We start from the raw sequence: 21,097 nt of genomic DNA, 5'->3' as shown, positions 1-21,097 counted from the left end.
GCCAATCGACCTGCCCAAAACGTGAAATTAACTGCTCACCGAAGTATTCTCTCAATAAATCCATTTGATCGTTGCGATGTGTTCGAAATGGCGCCGTCTTGTTGCAAGCAAATGTCGCTGGCATCACGAACTTCAATTTCTGGCAACAAATAGTTGGTTATCATGGCCCGATAACGGTCTTCATTGACGGGTACGTTCTCATCGGCATCATTTTTGAAGAAAGACGGACCGATAATACCACCGGCTCACAAACCACACCAAACCGTAGTTTTTTCTGGATGAAATGGCAGTTCTTGAAACTCTCCAGGTTGCTCTTCATTCTAAATGCGGCAATTTCGCTTATTTACATAGCCATTGAGCCAGAAATGGACCTCATCGTTGAAAAAAATTGGGCACTACAACGTCGGATCTTCTTGGAGCTTTTCAAGAGCCCACAGAGTGAAATGATGTCGCTTGATAAGGTCGAGCGGCTTCAGTTCTTGCACAAGCTATTTATATTTACACGTATTTTGTACATTTTGAATTAAAGATTTCGACATAAAATGCGCCAAGTCGTTCCATACGTCAGTCCGAGTTGCTGCGAACGGCGCCGAATCGACTCTCCACGGTTTTCGTGTACACTTTCAGCTACGGCTGCTATATTTTCTTCACTGCTGGTCGAATATTATCCAATAATGAATGCTGGATCTCAAGATGGGTGATGGTTTTGGGAATAGGTCGATATTGTTGACCATAAATTGAGCGTAGCACGGGAAACACATTCTTTAGCGAACGTAAACTTTCGTAATAAAGTTGAACGATTTGTAAACGTTGTTCAGGCGTAATCTTTCCATGACAAAATGTCAAACAATACTGTACAAAAATAACATGACAGCTTGACACGACTCACTCGTGATCTGTCAAAAAAGGCTATCGGAAAAAGTATCTCTACTTGGATCACCCGTTAGTATAAGCTTTCGCAGACATCCACTACATATGTATTGCTGTTGGATAAATCTCTGCCGATCACGCGCTTATCAAAACCAATGCCAATAAATGTATAACCTTTATAATCATAATTAATTTGCACAAAGTAGGCAATATGCATGAGCCACGAATCAACTGATAATTAAATAAATTAAACCAGCGGCGAATACTAGTTATTTAAAATTATTAAAATTATGCTATGACTGTGTGCAAATCAAGAATTCGCTAATGATAAAGTTTAAAGTGAACAATCAATTCCAGTGCTTTATTGGCTTCTTTAATTATTGAGACTTAGAATGGACGATAATATGCAAGTAATTAAATTAATTTTCAATTAATCATTCTAAATGTAGTTATACAAGTAAGTAATGCGCTATTTTTTACAAATGGTAATATTTCTGTAAAATAACAACAGCAACTTCTTAGAAATAGGAAGTAAGAGAGCATTACTAATTTAAATTGAAAACAAAATAATAATTTTAACTAAATTCACACTCAATTCTAGATCGTTCGATTAAGAAACACAAAAAAAAACTTGCGAAGAGTCTTCAAATTAGTGCCGTCAACTTACCTGACCATCAGTGAAGGCCAACAAATAGCAGCAGCTCAGCAGCCAAATTAGAACTGGCCACTTTAGCCAATTGTGTGTGAACATCTCGCAGCCGTTGCTTGCCTTCTGACAATTTTTTAGCAGAAAGGCGTTGAGTTACAAAAAGTTCTCAATTTAGCGGCGTAAATGTGGAATTTAGAATCTTTGTTGCCCCCTTATAGTTGCTCGTAAAGTAGTGGCCGCTAATATTTGTGGTCAACTGCAAGAAAATAATATATAAGCATTCAATTAGAAGTCGGAAAATAAATTTTGAATGTACAGAAAAATTTAAAATTCTAAAAAAAAATCAGATCGCCCGAGCAGGGACTTGAACCCTGGACCCTTGGATTAAAAGTCCAATGCTCTACCGACTGAGCTACCCGGGCACATATTTTCATTTTGCTCATTGCGCTACTTCACAGTACAACAACGACCGTGTAACATCATAACAGCGATTGCCTTCGTTTCGTTTCGCTTCGTCATTCGTTTCTTATTTTAAGCGACTTTGACGCGCCAGAACAGCAAACAGAACAAAGTAGCGCGCGGGAAGCAAACAAATACCCCTCACTGCTCAAACAATTTTTGTGTGATAACGCGAGAACACATGGATAATCGATTTTATGTACATACATGCGAACTGACGCTACAACAACCACTGACTGGGTAAAAATAATCAATAACAGCCTTGCAATTCTAATATAGATACATATCGTCACTTAAAATGCAAAATAGCGTAACAAAACTTTCCATAAGTTTACAGGCGAAGGAAAAGCGATATATTAAAAACCACTCATATTAAAAAAATATTAGTTTTGGTTATGAAATGGTTATATGTCGGTTATATCTGAACGCGAAAACTGAAAATTATATGCTACATACATATAAGTAATATGATATAGTGAACCATAAATAATAAAAAACTCAATTTCGATTTTTATACTCTCGCAACAAAGTTGCTAAGGAGAGTATTATAGTTTTGTTCACATAACGGTTGTTTGTAAGTCCTAAAACTAAAAGAGTCAGATATAGGGTTATATATACCAAAGTGATCAGGGTGACGAGTAGAGTTGAAATCCGGGTGTCTGTCTGTCCGTCTGTGCAAGCTGTAACTTGAGTAAAAATTGAGATATCATGATGAACTTGGTACACGTATTCCTTGGCTCCATAAGAAGGTTAAGTTCGAAGATGGGCAAAATCAGCCCACTGCCACGCCCACAAAATGGCGAAAACCGAAAACCTATAAAGTGTCATAACTAAGCCATAAATAATGATATTAAAGTGAAATTTGGCACAAAGGATCGCATTAGGGAGGGGCATATTTGTACGCAATTTTTTTGGAAAAGTGGGCGTGGCACCGCCCCCTACTAAGTTTTTTGTACATATCTCGGAAACTACTATAGCTATGTCAACCAAACTCTACAGAGTCGTTTCTTCAGGCATTTCCATATACAGTTCAAAAATGGAAGAAATCGGATAATAACCACGCCCACCTCCCATACAAAGTATGTTGAAAATCACTAAAAGTGCGTTAACCGACTAACAAAAAACGTCAGAAACACTAAATTTTACGGAAGATATTGCAGAAGGAAGCTGCACCCAACTTTTTTTAAAAATTGAAAATGGGCGTGGCGTCGATCACTTATGGACCAAAAACCATATCTCAGGAACTACTAGACCGATTTCAATGAAATTCGGTATATAATATTTTCTTAACACCCTGATGACATGTACGAAATATGGATTCACAACCACGCCTTCTTCCAATATAACGCTATTTTGAATTCCATCTGATGCCTTCTCTGTATAATACGAGTATAAACATTAGGAACCAATGATGATAGCGGAATAAAACTTTACAAAAATACGGTATTTGAAAAATATGTAAATGACGTATAATGAAATCTCGATTATCACTTTATCATGCGAGAGTATAAAATGTTCGGTGACACCCGAACTTAGCCCTTCCTTACTTGTTTTATTTATATATTTATAATGAACAATAGTGAACAAAACAAAAGTAACATTTTGGTAGACCACTTTTTGCCATTTCTCCGCTAGAGACATTATTCCATCGTTTTAAATCTTTCATAAGTAAAAATCTTTCAAATCGAAGATTTCAGAACGGAAGGGAGCGAACCATTGTTGTGCTACACGAACTGATATAGCACCATCTCCGTAAACTTCACAAATTTCATTGCTGGCTTGCGTGGCATTCCCTTTTTAATTTAAAAATTTAAAAATTTCAAAATTTAGCGAATTTCTTTATTATTTTCGCTAATTTTTGAAAAGCTGTAACTTTTTAACTTATGGTTAAATGAAGCTTAAAATCTCACCTTTCCAACACTACATGGTATGACACAATTTGATTGGTAGCAGTGGATATATACGACTGCAACGACATCTATTGACAAAATGCGAAAATACTTTTTCGACTACCCAATATATTGGTTATCATATCTCATATTGAAACAAAATTTGAGTTTTAGTTTTAAAATTCTTATATATTGGTTACTATAGCTTACAATTTTCGATTTTTTTTGATGATACGCGGTTTTGCTGTTTAGGTGACGATATGTACATATGTAAGCGCATTTTATAAATATTTGAATAAGAGAGCATATAACCGCGATAACCACAAATCGGTGGTTTTACGCCAAAATTGGCTCATAAGTTGCTCATATTTATTTAAAATTCAGTTCTTTATGTTCTGTTAATTCGCTAATTAATATAATTTGGCACATCAGATAGAGGTTAATTACTTGATAATTCAATCTCCAGTTTATGGAACAAGTACTTAAATTCGTGCTTTCAAACCAGCTAAAAGTCTAGTTCAAAATTTTATTTTTGTTCTTTTTTCACAGCGGAAGTCTGCTGGAATATTTTGTGATTCACTTTTGTATGCAATAAACTTTTTGGTGCATTTTTATAACGAATTAATTGTGCATAATCACGGCGATTAAAAAATTATTGAGTTTAGAATCGAGCGAGCGACAAAAAAACCTAAAATAAAATTAATCTCTGGAACAGCAAACCGCTTGCAATGCAAAAAAGTTATTCCATTATCATTTAAAAAAATGTTAAATTAATCTTGTATCGTTAGCTTTTATGATTTGGGGAAGATTCCGGCTGCACGATAAGCTTTTAAGTACTCACTATTAATGGTATCGTTATGAAGAGAAAAGAACAGAAATAATGTAGGTTGGTATGTATAGAGTGTATAAGTTATTTCGGATCAAAAATCAGAGAACTGATTGAGGAATACTGTGGGAATAATATTTATTAAATTTAACTCGGCAATTGAAGACTAAATTACTTTTTATAAGGAAGCTAATTCCCATCTAAGCTTTCGACATGTAGAGGATTTTTCAATAAGTGCACTACAAAAATTTAAATTCTATATTCCTGTGAAAGTACATTTTATGTCATTATTTAGGGAACTCGACTTCTCTTGCATGACAACCACAGGCGCGCTTGCAGAAGTCCAGACGCTGAACCCAATTTTCCACAGTTTTCAAACATAAATCGGCCGATACTGCTGCATTTTCACGTTCGATGTTCTCACGAACTTCAACAATCATCGCTGGCTTGTTGAAATAGACCATAGACTTAACGTAGCCACATAGGAAATAACGACGTCAAATCGCACGAGCGAGGCGAGACAACACGTTCACCAAACATGGTGTTCAATAAATTGATTGTGACATTCGCTGCGTGGCTTGTGGTGCCGTCCTCTTGGAACCATATATTGTTCAAGTCCATATCATCCAATTCGATCCAAAATATTCGGTTATCATTGTGCGGTAGGGATTCCCATTGACAATAACGTGCCGATCTTGATCATCGTGGGAGAAGTACGTCCCAATGACAACGCCGGCCCATAATCCGCACTAAACCGTATTTTTTTCGGAATGCAATGGTGACTTAAGGAGTATGTACGAATTAACTTCCACAGGAATAAAAAATTTCATTGATATCCCAAGTCGTTTTTGTTTCATTTAAAAAACTTTTGTAGCGCTCTTATTGAAAAACCCGCTCTTAAAGTTGAGGCCACGGAACTCGGTAGTAAATTTTAATAATTTTGACTCGTTTTTGGATCGTATATCTCTCCATGATAAAATGGCAAACCTTATTGAAAAGAAATGTCAAAATAGCGGGGAAAATATGGCTTCGTTTGGCATCACTATTGAAAAACGCTTTACATATTTACATCTACAAAGATATGGGTTTTTCAAACAGCAATTAAAAACAAGAAAAAGTTATTTTCAATTTCACTGAAGAACTGAAGAAAGAATACCCTTCACAAATAAAAAAATGTATACCAGAACTTAATTTTAATTGCTTAATCAACTCTTGTTTCAGACTGTCAGACCACTGTGGTGTCCTTCAAGTAGAAATGCCATTTATTAGAGTAGCTTCATATGTATGTATGTATGTACTTCTAAGAAGTGTGGCATCTTTTAGATAGATTTGCTTGCACTCAGATGGCCGAGGGGCTATTCAGGCTGACGGTTAGCTCAAAGCTGGTCAAATATTGCATGACCTCACTAGCATCAAGCCACTACCATATTAAACTTGCCCATATTAAACTTATCATCAAGCCCCTCCCCACTGTATTCGTGCAGTGGCGCGCTGGATCTAACCAGCCCTTTTGAGTTTGCAAAAGCTTTCTAACCCAGAATGGAACGTATAAGATCCATGTGACTACTAGCTCTTAGCAATGTTCACATGTCTCATTAGCACTGACACGGTGAGGGTGAGGATTTTGTAGGACACAACTTGTCAAAATTTCAGTAAGAAGATAAGGTGAAAACACCTAGACATTTTCTCCTCCATTGTCCGACGTTCGCCAAATTAAGGTTGAAGCAATACAGTCATCATACTTTCTACGAATCCGCCGAATTGACTGGAGTAGATATTAGCCGGGTCAATAAATTCGTGGCTGGCTCTAGATACCTTGTAGATATGCGGCTATACAAGCATTGATCCATACCTGCAAGCTCTGGGACATACCTGGAAGTTTTGGGCATCCCAAAGGAGAGATGTTTCTAGCTTACTAAATGGAATTATTCTTGGCTTAACGAAAAATCAACCAATTTATCTAACCAAACCTAACCTACGGCAGCTGTTTACGATAGTGATCCGATATCGACGATTTCGACAAATGAGCAGCTTCTTGAGGAAAAAATGACGAGAGAAAACTCGATATTTTAGAACTGGGTACTATACCGCCTATACACAGACAGGCAGAAATCAACTCAGCCCGTCTGGCTGATCATTTATTAGGCTTTGTAGGGTCCTCCTTCTGGGTATACAAACTCCGTGCCAAACTTAATATACCCTGTTCAGGGTATAACTGTTAAACGTACTCCGCTACCTGCGGAAAATGAGAGATACCAATATGCAGTGAAAATACTGATTTTATATGAGTATTTCGGAATGATGCCAAAATAAATAGAATTCAAAATTGCAAATTAATTTCATACATATTTAGAAATTTGAACCCTCAAAATGTGCCTCAGCACACTCGGCTTCTCGTTGTTTTTTAAAGACCCTCTACCAAATTTAGTGGCATCTTAATATGTGGAAATCCCAGGCAGATAAGCACATGCCACTAATTGTCTGTCCAACAGCGCAGTCGCCATACGTGGATTGCGTTTCGTCAAGATTGACGAATCGTCCATTGTGCTGGCGTTAAGCAGCGGACCTGTTGACATACAAAATGTGCATATTTGGTAAGCTTTACTCGAAAATCTCGTCGCGTTGCTGCGCTGACTCGTGCGTATGCGCAAATGCGGCAAAGCAGACAAATTATTGATCAAAATTAGTAAGCAATAATATCCAATGCAATAAAACAAAAATAACAAAATGGAAAAAAAAAATAATAATAATTATGATTGAGATGACGCGATTAAAATGAAGTGGCTACGCTTGTCTGCCGATGCGCCCTCGAGCTTACAGACGAACAACGTACATATGTACATTAGAGTGATTCAAAAAAAACATTTTTTTTTTTTCGTTTCGTACTTGGGAAAATAGGTTCTTAGACACCTCTAAGAAAGCCTCTACAAACATGAGTTTTTAATTGTAACGGGAAGGTCCTCTTACATACAGTTTTCTATTTTTTCTTATTATCAGATTGAAAAATTTATATCTCGCTTCCAACTACTTGAAAAAATATCTTGTTCCTTGGATTTTGTAGGAAATTGAATGCTCTACAAAAAAGGTCTCTTATGATTTTTTCGTAAACCCAACCGTTTAAAAGATATTAACGGTTGAAGTTTGATTATTTTTGGGAAAATTTTTTATTTCTTATGAATTTTATAACTCAATGAAAAAAATCATTATGAATAAGGTTTTTGGAGAGGCTTTCTTAGAGGTGTCTAGGAACCTATTTTTCCGAGTACGAAACGAAAAAAAAAATTTTTTTTTTTTGAATCACTCTAATGTACATACATACATATGTTGGATGCGCAAACCAGCGAGGAAGTTTCGGCAACGCTTTGTAGCTGGCGGCGTAACGGATTGGTCAAGAGGCCATGACGGAAGATGTTGTTCGCTTGCAAATAACATAGGCGAGAACCAAGTTACTGTTGTAATAACCGGAATTTTCGGTTAAGCTGACATAGCGGCAAGGCAAAGGTATTAGAAGCTTTGAATATTTAAATATGAGCGGCGGGTGGAATTTTTAATAAACACTGCAGTTATATTGGCTGATTTTGAGTCGATTTATATATTTTGTATGCGATTAGTGGTAATTAAATGTTGACTGCGCTACGGTTGGGCACAAATTCTAATCTTTACTACCGCGATTTCCTTCAGTTGTCTGCATGTTTTGTATAAATATTTTTTGATATTTGGCTTTGAATTCTCGTGCCATAAACAATTTTTTCGCTCGAGGCCATCAAGGAAGACTGCAGCCAACTCTTGTGGGTTTTACCACATCTAAACGCTTTGCTAAAATATGCTAAATTTAATTGCTTCCGAATGTGGGAAAATGTTGTCATCTTCAGGCAAGCATCACACATGACTATAGCATATGCTTGATCGTTTTATCAAGCAACACACATACATACATATATTTGCAATTAAAAACTAATTTTTAATAAAGTTTTGTCACATACAATACATCTTCAGTTTGTTTACGTATGTATGTGTGTGCAAATGCCAACTTTCGGTTGTCTGCAAGAAGAAAAACCGAAAAAAAAATCTTTTATTGCTTGCTTTCTTTGCTATTTTGTGCTTTTTGTTTTTGTATCATGCACAAAAATATTTAATATGGGAATATTCGCGTGTTTATTTCGAAACTATACCCTACGAGAGCTTATAATTATTATTTAACTAAGTGCTTTGGACACTTTTGCATAATGAAGTTTTTGTTTACGCAATTTGTTGTTGCCTTATGAATTTATAGCCGAAAATGAAATGTTAGCTTAGAAATTATGACTTGTGCTTGTGAAGGCAAAACACAACTTGTTTCTGGTATTTATGGACATTATAAATAAGTTAAGTTTTTTCGGAAGTTTTTGCAAGTCACATGTTTTATCGCAGATAAGATAATATGCCGCTACATATTGTTGTAGAAAGCATCCGTCTCGCCGGAAATGCTAGTCTCAAGTTTATCAGTACAGCTTGCTGCCAATCAGCGGAGAAAAGTGAATTGTTTTAATCCCCTCCAAAACTGTTTACGCACTTGTTTGTTTAAGTAAAGCAAGCATCAAAGTGAAAAAGTAATTTAAACTATCTACACACACACACCAAAACATTTGAAGTCGTTTTCAGCGCATTTAATTTGCAAATAAAAATTGCAAATTAAAATTATTTAAATTATAGAAACCCGTTCTTGGCACATAAACTAGATTTTTAATTTAGATCTTTATTTTTCAATGCTTTCCACTGCCAAGCAGCCAATGCAAGAGCCACAGCCGCGATTCTACTTTACACTTCCACTTGTAGCGTCGTGTTTTATGCGCAAATATCAAAATTAAATTGCATTAAAGTTTGTGAAATAGCAAATTATCCATGGCTAAAAGTAAGTCAACTTGAAATAAGAGCGTTGCGCTGCAGTGCTGAGTAATTTATGTCAAAAATAATATTCAATTAAAAATAGATGTGTGAAAAGACGTTTAAATTATGGTCAATTAAGTGTTTGTAATATTATTTTGAAAGCAAATTAAAGCCACTGCTGGCGCTGTAAAACGTTTTAACTATCGTCACGTAACTTTAGTTAGCAATTAAATCGATTTTTAATAGCTTAAGTCTATGTACAAAGACTCAAACTATGCGGTAAGCGATTTCACATGATTTTTCGCGCAACAAATTCATATTTACTAAGAAGAAATGCAAATAAATTAAGCATGTTATTATGGGAAGGTCTGCAGAAATATTTCTCACCAGCTACTCTAAAGTGTTTTGGAATAATTGTGCTCTCCTTTGAAGTGGTTACTTTACTTATAACAAGTCCTTAGTAAACTAGGGTAAATAGCACTTGAAAGCAAGTTGAAATAACAAAAATTAATGGAAAAATAATTTACGAGCAATTTGAGGTCAGGAAGAAGAATGAAAAAAAATTCAAAAATTGAAATTGAAACATTTAAGGTTTAAAATTGTTTTAACTCAATTTCCGACAAAAGCACAAGTCCTGTCAACAAAAATGTATAAGCCAAAGTTATAGATAATAAAAAGAACTACAATCTTTTTTTCACGTAACCGCAAAATTTATAAAAAAATTCAAATTTTCAAGTTTTTTTTCTTTTAATTTTTATTTTGCAACAAAAATCTTACAACAGAAAAGGTAAATCAACCTTTTTAATGCCCTAAACACAACGCAATTTTTTGACTTATGGTAAAAAATATTTATTTTTTCAACATAATTTAACTCAATATCGGAAAACAACCCTAATTTTCAATCAAAAATTCTCATATCAATATATCAGATTTTTGAAAAAAGTAGCTAAGATATTTCATCCGTTGAAATTTCCACGTTCTGCTGGTATAAAACCATACAACGCTATGGTAACTTTCTCAGGATATGCAAAAACCAAAACACAAACCGATTCAAAGCTGTCCGCCTGACTGTCGGTACATACGCGCATTAGCCCTTCAGTTTTTGAGATATTGATACGAAATTTTGATCTTTTTCGCCCCAAAAAGCTGCTCATTCGTCAAAACTGTTTATGTTGCAAAGCAAAGCAAAATCCGTAAATTTTTTTTTCACAATTCCAGGTTTTTTCGACTGATGTTCTCAAGCAAGCGACTCTGACGGCCAAATAAAACTCCTTATTGACCGTCTGTCCCTCCGGAACAAATTCATGATGTACCAAACTGTGAATATCGAAAAAAACAATGAGGATTAACTTGGTTTTTGAACGGCTTTAGCGTGAGTTTTTTGGTTTTGGCTCGTTTTTATCCCTCCATTCTGATGATTGTTGACTTTTTGGCATGTCAAACTCATAAACCCATGTCTCATGGGTAGTTTTAATTCTCTCCACGAATGTCGGATCGGAATTCGCATGCTCAAGCATGTCCAAAGAGACCTGTTTACGGTACTCTTTTTGAAAAAATACTCCGCTTTATCGGGTTAAGTCGAGCAAGAACGCATTTCATACCCAAAATATTCACAAAAACCATTCGAACAGAATCGCGAGAAATGTCTAACTCTCTTGACATCTCTCAAAAACTTGCCTGATGATTTTCAAGCACCATTTCCTTCACTTTCTTAATATTTTGATTTGTTGAAGACGTCGACGGTCCTCTAGAATGAGGCATGCCTTCAACGATCTCTAGACCGTTCTTGACGGCTTTGCACTTTCCGCAGGCTTGTGTTTTGGATAAAACTGAATCACTGTAAACCTTTTCCGACATTCGCAACGATTTCGCATACAAAAGTTAGTTGGAAATACAAAGTTGAGACAAATTCTTTTTTCGATATTTTTATCCATTGTAAAAATCGCAAAGCACTTCTTATGTGTACCGTCTTAAGCAGCTACAATAAACAAACTGGTTCACAGATCACGCTCATATTTTGTTTAGTAATTAAAGACAGCCCTACCAACTTAGCAAAATAAATATATTTTTAATTACAATTTCCGGGTGCTCTTTTGTCGCAATGTATTTTATTTTTAAACAAAAATAGTAGTAAATAGACAGTCAATTTCCCATCAAACACGTCCAAATTAATTGCTAGTGATTTTCGGCAAGCTTGCAATTTCACGCTTCGAATTTTTCACTAAGCGCAAATTACTATAAAACTCCCACAATAAGAGTCATCAAACAAAAAATCAGAAATAAGTGGCCACATAATGCTCAACCATGCACAGCTCAAGTCATCAATCAATAAAGTGAAATATATTATATAATATAACGGTACCATGACCAACTTTTACTACGTTGATGAGTTTCCGTTTATTATAGTACACACCCACACGACTGCTAATATGTCTGTATGTGTGTGTAATTACATGAATATATAACACTGTAAACAAATAGCGTCCATTACTTGGCATAAATAATACAAAATATACATATGTATACACGTGTGAAAGCCGTTTAATTGTTGAATATTAATATATTATTATCGTATTTTACACAGCGGCAACTAACTGTACTAAGTACATGCATGTACGGTAATAAGATCGCACACGCCTGCGCTTACACGAGCTTTGAGCGCTGAATGGGATCTTCAGTTTATGCAATGCAATATGTTAGATATACATATGTATCTATGTATGTACTATACATATGAATAAATTTAAAGCATTCTCAATTGGCTTTGAAAGCGTGATTTAGCATTATATTGAATTGTAATCCAATTACAACACAGTTTCAAGAATATTTGCGCTGTACTGTTATAATATTCACATAACAACATTGCAATTAATTTTATAAGAAAAATTAAATAATTTTTTGAAATGAATTTAAAACTTGCCCATTTAATTAATATGGCGTCGAATACGAATGAGGTCTAGAAAGTGTATATATGGCTCTAACACTTTGTAGACGCTTCTAGGCAAAGTAAGCATTCCGATGAATTAACTAAAATCAAATCATAATTCTTCTTCTTCTTCTTTACTGCGGTAGAGACCGCTTACGGGGTCGGGAGCCGAGTTAACAACAGCGCGGCAGTCGTTTCTTCTTTACGCAAAGTGGCGTCAATTCGAGATACCAACTGCAGCCAAGTCCTTCTCCACCTGATCTCTCCAACAGAATGGAGGCCTTCCTCTTCCTCAGCTTACTCAGGCGGGTACCACGTCGAATAGTTTCAGCGCTGAATTGTTTTCGTTCATACGAAAGACATGACCTAGCCAACGTAGCCGCTGTCTCTTAATTCGCTGAACTATGTCATTGTCGTCGTATATCTCGTACAGCTCATCGTTCCATCGAATGCGATATTCGTCGTTGCCAATGCGCAAAGAACCATAAATCTTCCGCAAAACTTTTCTCTCCAAAACTCGTAACGCCGACTCATCAGATGTCATCGTCCATGCCTCTGCACCATATAGCAGGAGGGGAATGATGAGTAACTTGTAGAGTTTGGTTTTTATACGTCTAGGGAGGACTTTACTCCTCAATTGCCTACTCAGTCCGAAGTAGCATCTGTTGTTCTGCGTTGGATTTCGAGGGTGACATTGTTGTTGGTATTAATACTAAGAATATTAATACAAGATAGACGAAAGTATACACTACTTCGAAGTTTTGATTGTAAACAGTGACGTAAGAGCCAAGTCGCCAATTCGACGACTGTTGGTTTGGTGCCAGGAGATATTTCGTCTTACCCTCGTTCATTACTAAACCCATTTGCTTCGCTTCCTTATCCAGTCTGGAGAAAGAAAAACTAGCGGCTCGCTTGTTGAGGCCAATGCTATCGATATCGTCGGCATACGACAGCAGCTGTACATTCTTACAGAAGATTGTACCTGCTCGATTAAGCTCTGCAGCTCGAATTATTTTCTCCAAGAGGAGATTGAAGAAGTTACACGATAGGGAGTCGCTTTGTCTAAAACCTCTGGGTCCTTCCCGATCCTGAATGAGCTTTTGGTATTGTTCAAAGTATCCGTAATGGATTTGTGGGAATATCAAATTCAGACATTCTTTTCGCGCTATCAAAAGCAGCTTTCAAATCTGCGAAGTGATGGGGTGTGTAGATTTTCTTTTCACAGGTCTTTTACAAGATTTGGCGCATAGTGAATATCTGGTCATTTGTAGATTTCCCAGGCCTGAAATCACACTAATAAGATTCAATCAGTTTGTTGACGGTGAACTTTAATCTTTCCCGCAATATGCTCGTTACAACCTTAATGCGATGTTGAGCAGGCTAATCCCACGGTAGTTGGCGCAGATTGTGGGGTTCCCCTTTTTGCTTTTGGAAGCCTACCTACCCCTTAATCACCGTGGCAAAATTCTCATTTTTTATTTGTGTTATCATATATCATCTAAAAAGCAACTGAAACAATATACTATTTGCAAGACTCTTAATAAATATCAAGCGATTAATTACCTTCAATTAAATATTTACACTTTCAGCCCACTTAATATCATGAAAATTATGTTGGTAAATTAAGTAAGTCTGAAATAAGCGATTTTTAATTACAACTCGGTTAAAGTGGCTGCCATTTTATCGCCACATCTGGATCAGTGGCAATAACATTAACCTCTGCTGCGGTGCTAAGCCAGCGACTACTTAATATATGCAAATCTGACAAGGTCATTCGCGGTGAAGCATAATCACTTAGGCCAAGAAGTGTGAACTCTTAATATCGGCTCACTTCTGGACATCTGCCATGCTAATACGTTTTTATATGTGAATATGCTTTTAATTATTCACGCTTGTTTGTAACTTTTGTAGCTCGCGGTTCGTTTGCATAGTCAGCTCGGGCGCTATGAGCAAATATCTCTTGCTTCTCAACCAATGTGAGCATAATTAATCATTTCGAACACAAACGCACACAAAAACAACAACACAATCGAATATTATCTATCAGTAAGTCGCAGAAGCATACGAAATGGGAATCTCTCCAGCGGCATGCGGCACTGTCGCGCATACGAATTGTTGCTGTAGTCGCTAACAATATTGGCTAACACTGAGCTGAGAGCTTCTTGCAAAGGCTTCCAGTGCGTGGCGCAGCAGCCGACGACGTCACCTCGTGTGACCCTCACACACGTCAAACGTCTGTCGGCAGCGCCAACCGCCGGGTGCAGTGGCAATCGCAAGCCGCCAGTGGCCACCGAACGAACGACAGCTAGTGGCCAAGTGGCCTTGCCCAAAAGTGACTGCAAACGATGCAACTTTCGCGACTTCTCGCTGACTGCATCTGTCGTCACATTTGCAGTGTCGGGCGCATCAAGTCGCCGCCGCAAAGCGTTGTGCGTATTTAAATCAAATTAAGGCGTAGGCAACGGCTACACCAACGCAACAGCGGGGGGTGCAAAGAACAGCAGCGACGTATTTAACGTCCAAAAGGATGACAAGGCCAACGAGATGATCAAGCGATTCGACAATGATGGCAATGCATCGTAAAAATGTTCGTTTAGGCTTTAATTGCTTTTGATGTTCTCAAAGCCTCTTAAAAGTTGTGAGTTATGATTTAACAGAGACTGAACGCCTTTGGTGCATTTCATTTACACATGTATGTATGCGTGTTTAATTTCGAATAAATGTTCTGCTTTGGCATTGGTTAATTGGATTGCGTAAATGAAATAAAGATATTGTTATTTTTGTTTACAAATTTGCGTATAATTTTATTTAGAAACAAATTTTTCAAATTTCAATTTTTTTTTGCAATCATGAGTCAGTGAAGCATATAAGGGTATGTACGAATACTTTTCAGTCGTCTGTGATTTTTTCTCAAAAAATCTGCTTAGAACCGCCGATATCGGACCACAATAGGGTCAAATTGACATCTCAAAGTCAGTTGCTCAAATAGAAAACTTTTTTATTCAAGAAGTTATCGTCACGAAATTCGGCACAGATTTTTACTCAAAGCAAAGCCATAGTTTCCGAACATTGTTTTTTGGAACGGACAACTATCGCATATAGCTGCCATACAAACTGACCGATCAAAATCAAGTTTTTGTATGGAAAACTTTTTCATTTGAAAAGATATCGTCGCGAAACTTGGTACAGATTATTATCTAAAAGAACAATGCAATATCTGAAGACTGCGTTTAGATCGGACGACTATAGCATATAGCTGTCATACAAAGTGATCCATCAAAATCAAATTCTTGCATAGAAAACTTTTTTATTCGACAAGATATCTTCAGGAAATTTGATTATCTGAGAAGACGATGCAATATGTGAAGATATTTTTCAGATCGGACAACTATAGCTTATAGCTGTCATACAAAGTGATCCATCAAAATCAAATTCTTGCATAGAAAACTTTCTTAATCGACAAGATATCTTCCCGAAACTTGATACATATTATTAACTAAGAAAACAATGCAACCTCCGAACATATTATTCAGAGCGGACAACTATGGCATATAGCTGTCATACAAAGTGATCCATAAAAATCAAGTTCTTGCATAGAAAACTTTTTTATTTGATAAAATATCTACAGGGAATTTGTTACAGATTGTTGTTCAAGGCGACGTTACAATCTGCAAAGACTTTTTACTGATCGGACCACAGTATCATATAGCTCCCGTACAAATGGACTGCTCAAATTCAAGAAAAAAATCTCCATAAAACATATTTTTTCATTTTAAGTTATTTTAATCCGTCAACCGATGCTTTGAACTTTTAAACTTCAGTAATGGCAATTTATATAGATGTATGTATAACTTAGATCTAACTACACTAATGAGTTAACTCACGAACGGAAACGGAAGTAATCCCATTAGTGCAACCAATTGAATACTCGTACACTAACCGCTTGTTACATATTCACGCACATATATTTGTGAGTATGCGTCGGCAAACAACGGTTAGACATTAACTTAGTATGAGTAATATATGCACTAGCACATGACTGTAGTCACATCAGCACAAGTCATCTTAAATGCCAAGCGCACGCATGTGTTAGCGCAACAGCGCTGGGGGATTGTGTAAAATACTCGTATCATTGACACAACGCTGTGTATGTATGTACCTCGCAAGTTAAAAAATCCTAAATGAAGATTGTAGATTTTCCAATTTTGAAAATGTTATTATATTAATTTTCAACACCTTGAAGTTCGCCAGAACTGGTTGCTTTGGCCAATAAATTATTTGCGCGTTAAGATAAAATTGCAAAATTTGAAATTTGAACACAATATGCTTTCAGCTAAATTATCACTCCATCTGACAGCGTGAATTAGTGCTCAGAGTTATATTTAATCAGTTGTAGATATTTAAAAATACCAAAATATACCAAAATTCCTAACTGAGTGTCACATGTACTACTAAATCGTCGGCATTGAGGATGTGACCAGCGTTTGCGGCAAAATATGAAATAAAAATTTTATTTATATTTGTCAATAGCTGTCATTGCAGTCTTATATCTGCAGTGCTTCATACCATATAGTATTGGAAATGTGAGATTTTAAGATTCTTTTAACCAAAAAAACAAAAATAAATTCGGTGAAGTTGAAAAAAAATTACAGCTGTTCAAAAATGAGTGAAAATAATGAAGAAACTCGCTATATTTTCAATGAAATTTGTGAATTTTACGGAGACGATGCTGTATCAGTTCGTGTAGCACAACAATGGTTCGCTCGCTTTCGTTCCGGAAATTTCGACATTAAAGATGCACCTCGTTCTGGTCGACCTACTTGTATTGTTGAAAAAGTCGATGAAATTATGGGAAAAGTTAACCAGGATCATCAAATAAGCAGCCATGACATCGCCAAGGAACTTACCATTCATCAGCAAATTGTTCTGAACCATTTAAAAAAAGCTGGCTACACGAAGAAGCTCGATATTTGGTTACCACATGAATTGTCTGTGAAAAATTTAATCGACCGAATTAACATCTGCGATTCTTTGCTGAAACGATATGAAATCGAACCATTTCTGAAGCGAATGTTAGCAAGAGACGAAAAGTGGATCAAATACGATAAAAATGTGCAAAAAAATCAATTACTTGTCGCAGATTGTGCGGGATGGAATAGATACCGAGAGTTGAAGAAGGGAAGCGAGACGCATTTTGCAGACAGAAAAAGAAAGAGGCCGAAATGCGTGAGTATGAAGAGCTTGACAAGCTGGTCGACAGGGGTAATGCTCGAAAATTCTACGAAAAACTGCGGCGGTTTACAGAAGGTTTCAAGACCGGAGCATACTCTTGTAGAACCCCTAAACGTGATCTAGTGACCAATGCCCATGAGCATACTAAAATTATGGAGGGAACACTTCTCCAGCCTGCTGAATGGCAGTGAGAGTACAACGCCAGGAGAAAGCGAACCCGATTCCCCAATCGATGACGATGGAGCAGACGTTCCATTGCCCGACCATGAAGAAGTTCGAATAGCAATTGCCCGTCTGAAGAACAACAAAGTGGCGGGGGCCGATGGATTGCCGGACGAGCTATTCAAACGCGGCGGCAAAGAACTGATAAGGAGCGTGAATCAGCTTCTTTGTAAATTATGGTCGGACGAAAGCATGCTCAACGATTGGAATTTAAGTGTGCCCTGAACAATCCACAAAACGGAAGACCCCACAATTTGCGCCAACTATCGTGGGATTAGCCTCCTCAACATCGCATATAAGGTTCTATCGAGCGTATTGTGTGAAAGATTAAAACCTACCGTCAACAAACTGATTGGACCTCATCAGTGTGGCTTTAGACCTGGCAAATCAACAACCGACCAGATATTCACCATGCGCCAAGTTTTGAAAAAGACCCGTGAAAGGAGAATCGACACACATCACCACTTCGTCGATTTCAAAGCTGCTTTCGACAGCACGAAAAGGAGCTGCCTTTATGCCGCGATGTCTGAATTTGGTATCACCGCAAAACTAATACTGACGTTGAGCAACACCAAAAGCTCCGACAGAATCGGGAAGGACCTCTCCGAGCCGTTCGATACCAAACGAGGTTTCAGTCAAGGCGACTCCCTATCGTGCGATCAATCCTTCAATCTGCTGCAGGAGAAAATAATTCGAGCTGCAAAACTTAATCATTTTTGAAATTTGATTAGAAATACGAAAAGACTTTTTCGACTACTTTATATTATGTACAAAATTTATGTTATAACACATCCAAGAAAATATTTAGCTAGCAAGAGAGTTTGCTCTTAAGTCTCAATTTTTCTGTGTATAAACAAAACAAAAACCAAAATTTTGCATTAACCGAAGGAACACTAATGAGTTTAAAAGTTCGTATTGGTACGACGCACTTATAGGACCTATCTTGCAATGATCTAGCTTCGCCAACAACTCGAGTAAAGGTCGATCCTCCACTTTATTTGTATTTTCATCCTCCGAAGTCTTTTAATTCCGCTCAATTACCGTTCAATCGACAGCAAATTTCAACTATTTAGCCAACAATCGATACAAAACTCCACAAGTGGTTAAAGTGCATTGGAAATTGATGCCTCACTGGAAGAATAGCTTTATAGAGGAACACAACCGCATTGACGGATGTAGTGTTTGTGGCGCAAAGGCTACAAAATGCAACTATGAAGCGCGGCAGAGACCATTTCAATGAGTCTACACTTAAACGCCAAATTGGCGCGGAAAATCACCAGCAACAACAAATGACAGCGATTCAGGCCTCTTAGAGACAAACACTTATATTAACACCACACAAAGCAGGCTGAGGCTTTCAATTGGTTCACTCGCTTTTCGCTTTGCTTTCGGCTGTGGCAATTGCTGGCACTTGGGGTCAAATGCCAGACTTTTGCGGTCTGAAGATGTTAGCGGATGCAAGCGTTGTTAAACGTGCAACAATTGGTCTGAAAATGCAAGCAGCACTTGGAGCGACTGCTCGGCGCATTTGTCAGACACGCTCAATCTGTTTACCCGAAATAATTGGCTGAAAGGGAAATGGTTTCGGTTTTGGATTTGGATTGAATGCCGCAATCAGACGAGTCAATAAATTAAAACGTACACTTTGAATTAAAGGCGAACAGGCGATGACAATGACAAAGCCGCGCTGACTATTGCACTCACTCGCCAGGCAGCGCTCACGAAACTGCACCGAAACGTATATAAGAAATAAAGTGGTAAGCATTGCTAGTTAACTGTACTTGCGCAGTGGCAGCAGCGGTTGGTTGGTGAAAATCTGATTACATCACCGCCGTCGCTAGCGGTATGCTCATTAATTGCTTAGCGAAATTACGGTAAATCTCTACCACCGATTGTTTGTTGGTCCACAGTGGGGCGCGAGCGACAAAAATGTGGGCGCTATTAATTAGCGAGATTGACTAATTCGCAAAAGAAACTTATATTTCTGTACCGCTAAGCTGACCAGCTGATGCTGTGCTCACTAGTAGTTCCGTTAGGTGCTGGCTCTGCATTACGCCGCGTCCAATTGTGTGCTGACAATCATCTTTGCGCTCTGTGAAATTCGGCCGCACCCTGCATTTGTGGGATGTCAATGCGCTGGCCATTGCTAGCAAAGTCTGCATTTTTATAACTGTCAAGTGCTGTAAGTCTTTGCATGAGTTTATTCGGTCATTTGCATATTAATGCGGTGATATTTCAAACAAGTTTGCTGCTTAAGTCTTCTGTTCTCAAGCGCGCAACCAGCAATGTGTGTAATATGTTCCGGTATGGTTTGTTGCTATTACATTTCAATAAAACTAAAATTACTGCAAAACATGAGAAACTGTTTAAAAATAATACGTGCAATAATTCCGTTTTGATTATCATTTTGATATTGCAAAATGTGCAGTTTGGCTATAAGTGTCAAACTAGCTTTATATTGGATAGTCAAAAAAGTCTTTTCGTATTTTGTCAATAGATGTCTTTGCAGACGTATATCTCCAGTGCTACCAAGCACATTGAGTCACACCATACAGTGTTGGAAAGGTGATATTTTAAGCTTTATTTAGTCAAAAATTGAAATTCGGGGAATTGAAAAAAAAGTTATAGCTGTTCAAAAATGCGGGAAAATAATGAAGAAATTCGCTATATTTTAAAAATTTCATATCAAAAAGGCAAGAATGCCACGCAAGCCACCAATGAAATTTGTGAAGTTTACGAAGACGATGCTGTATCAGTTCGTGTAGCACAGCAATGGTTCGCTCGATTCCGTTCTGGAATTTTCGAAATTTCGATTTACACTGATGAAAGTTTTATATTGATGAAATAATGTCTTTAGCGCAAAAATAGGAAAAAAGTTGTTCATTTATTTATTATTTATATATTTATTATTTATTATAAATATTATTATTTTTTATTATAAATATAATTTATTATTTATTATAAATATAAAAAAAATAAGTTGAAGTGTGACTAGAAATACGAAAAGACTTTTGCGACTAACTATATTGGTTGAAACAAAATAAGGTGCTTGGAAAAAAATCTGTAAAATTATTCAACACAATGCATTGTCTATATTAGCAACTAGATTGCAGAGGACTGTGATTATTTTTCTGGACAGCTTGTTATAAAATCTTCTT

The 21,097-nt window shown here is 37.0% G+C and overlaps 1 protein-coding gene and 1 non-coding gene across 2 annotated transcripts in view; both read right to left on the bottom strand.

The window, feature by feature from the left end:
• Nucleotides 1-21,097, bottom strand: part of LOC126767823 (mucin-5AC) — a 52,736-nt gene that overhangs the window by 22,717 nt on the left and 8,922 nt on the right. The window contains exon 3 of the mRNA XM_050485484.1: nt 1,538-1,775. Within this exon, the coding sequence (XP_050341441.1) occupies nt 1,538-1,621 (84 nt within the window). The 5' untranslated portion in view covers nt 1,622-1,775. The remainder of the gene's footprint in view (nt 1-1,537; nt 1,776-21,097) is intronic.
• Nucleotides 1,869-1,941, bottom strand: Trnak-uuu (transfer RNA lysine (anticodon UUU)). Its single transcript has one exon. It is a non-coding gene; the product is annotated as a tRNA-Lys (tRNA).

The sequence above is a fragment of the Bactrocera neohumeralis genome, chromosome 2 (genome assembly GCF_024586455.1).
Source record: "Bactrocera neohumeralis isolate Rockhampton chromosome 2, APGP_CSIRO_Bneo_wtdbg2-racon-allhic-juicebox.fasta_v2, whole genome shotgun sequence".
Lineage (NCBI taxonomy): Eukaryota > Metazoa > Arthropoda > Insecta > Diptera > Tephritidae > Bactrocera > Bactrocera neohumeralis.
The sequence above is the reverse complement of the archived record's forward strand: the minus strand, read 5'-3'. Positions and strand labels throughout refer to the sequence as shown.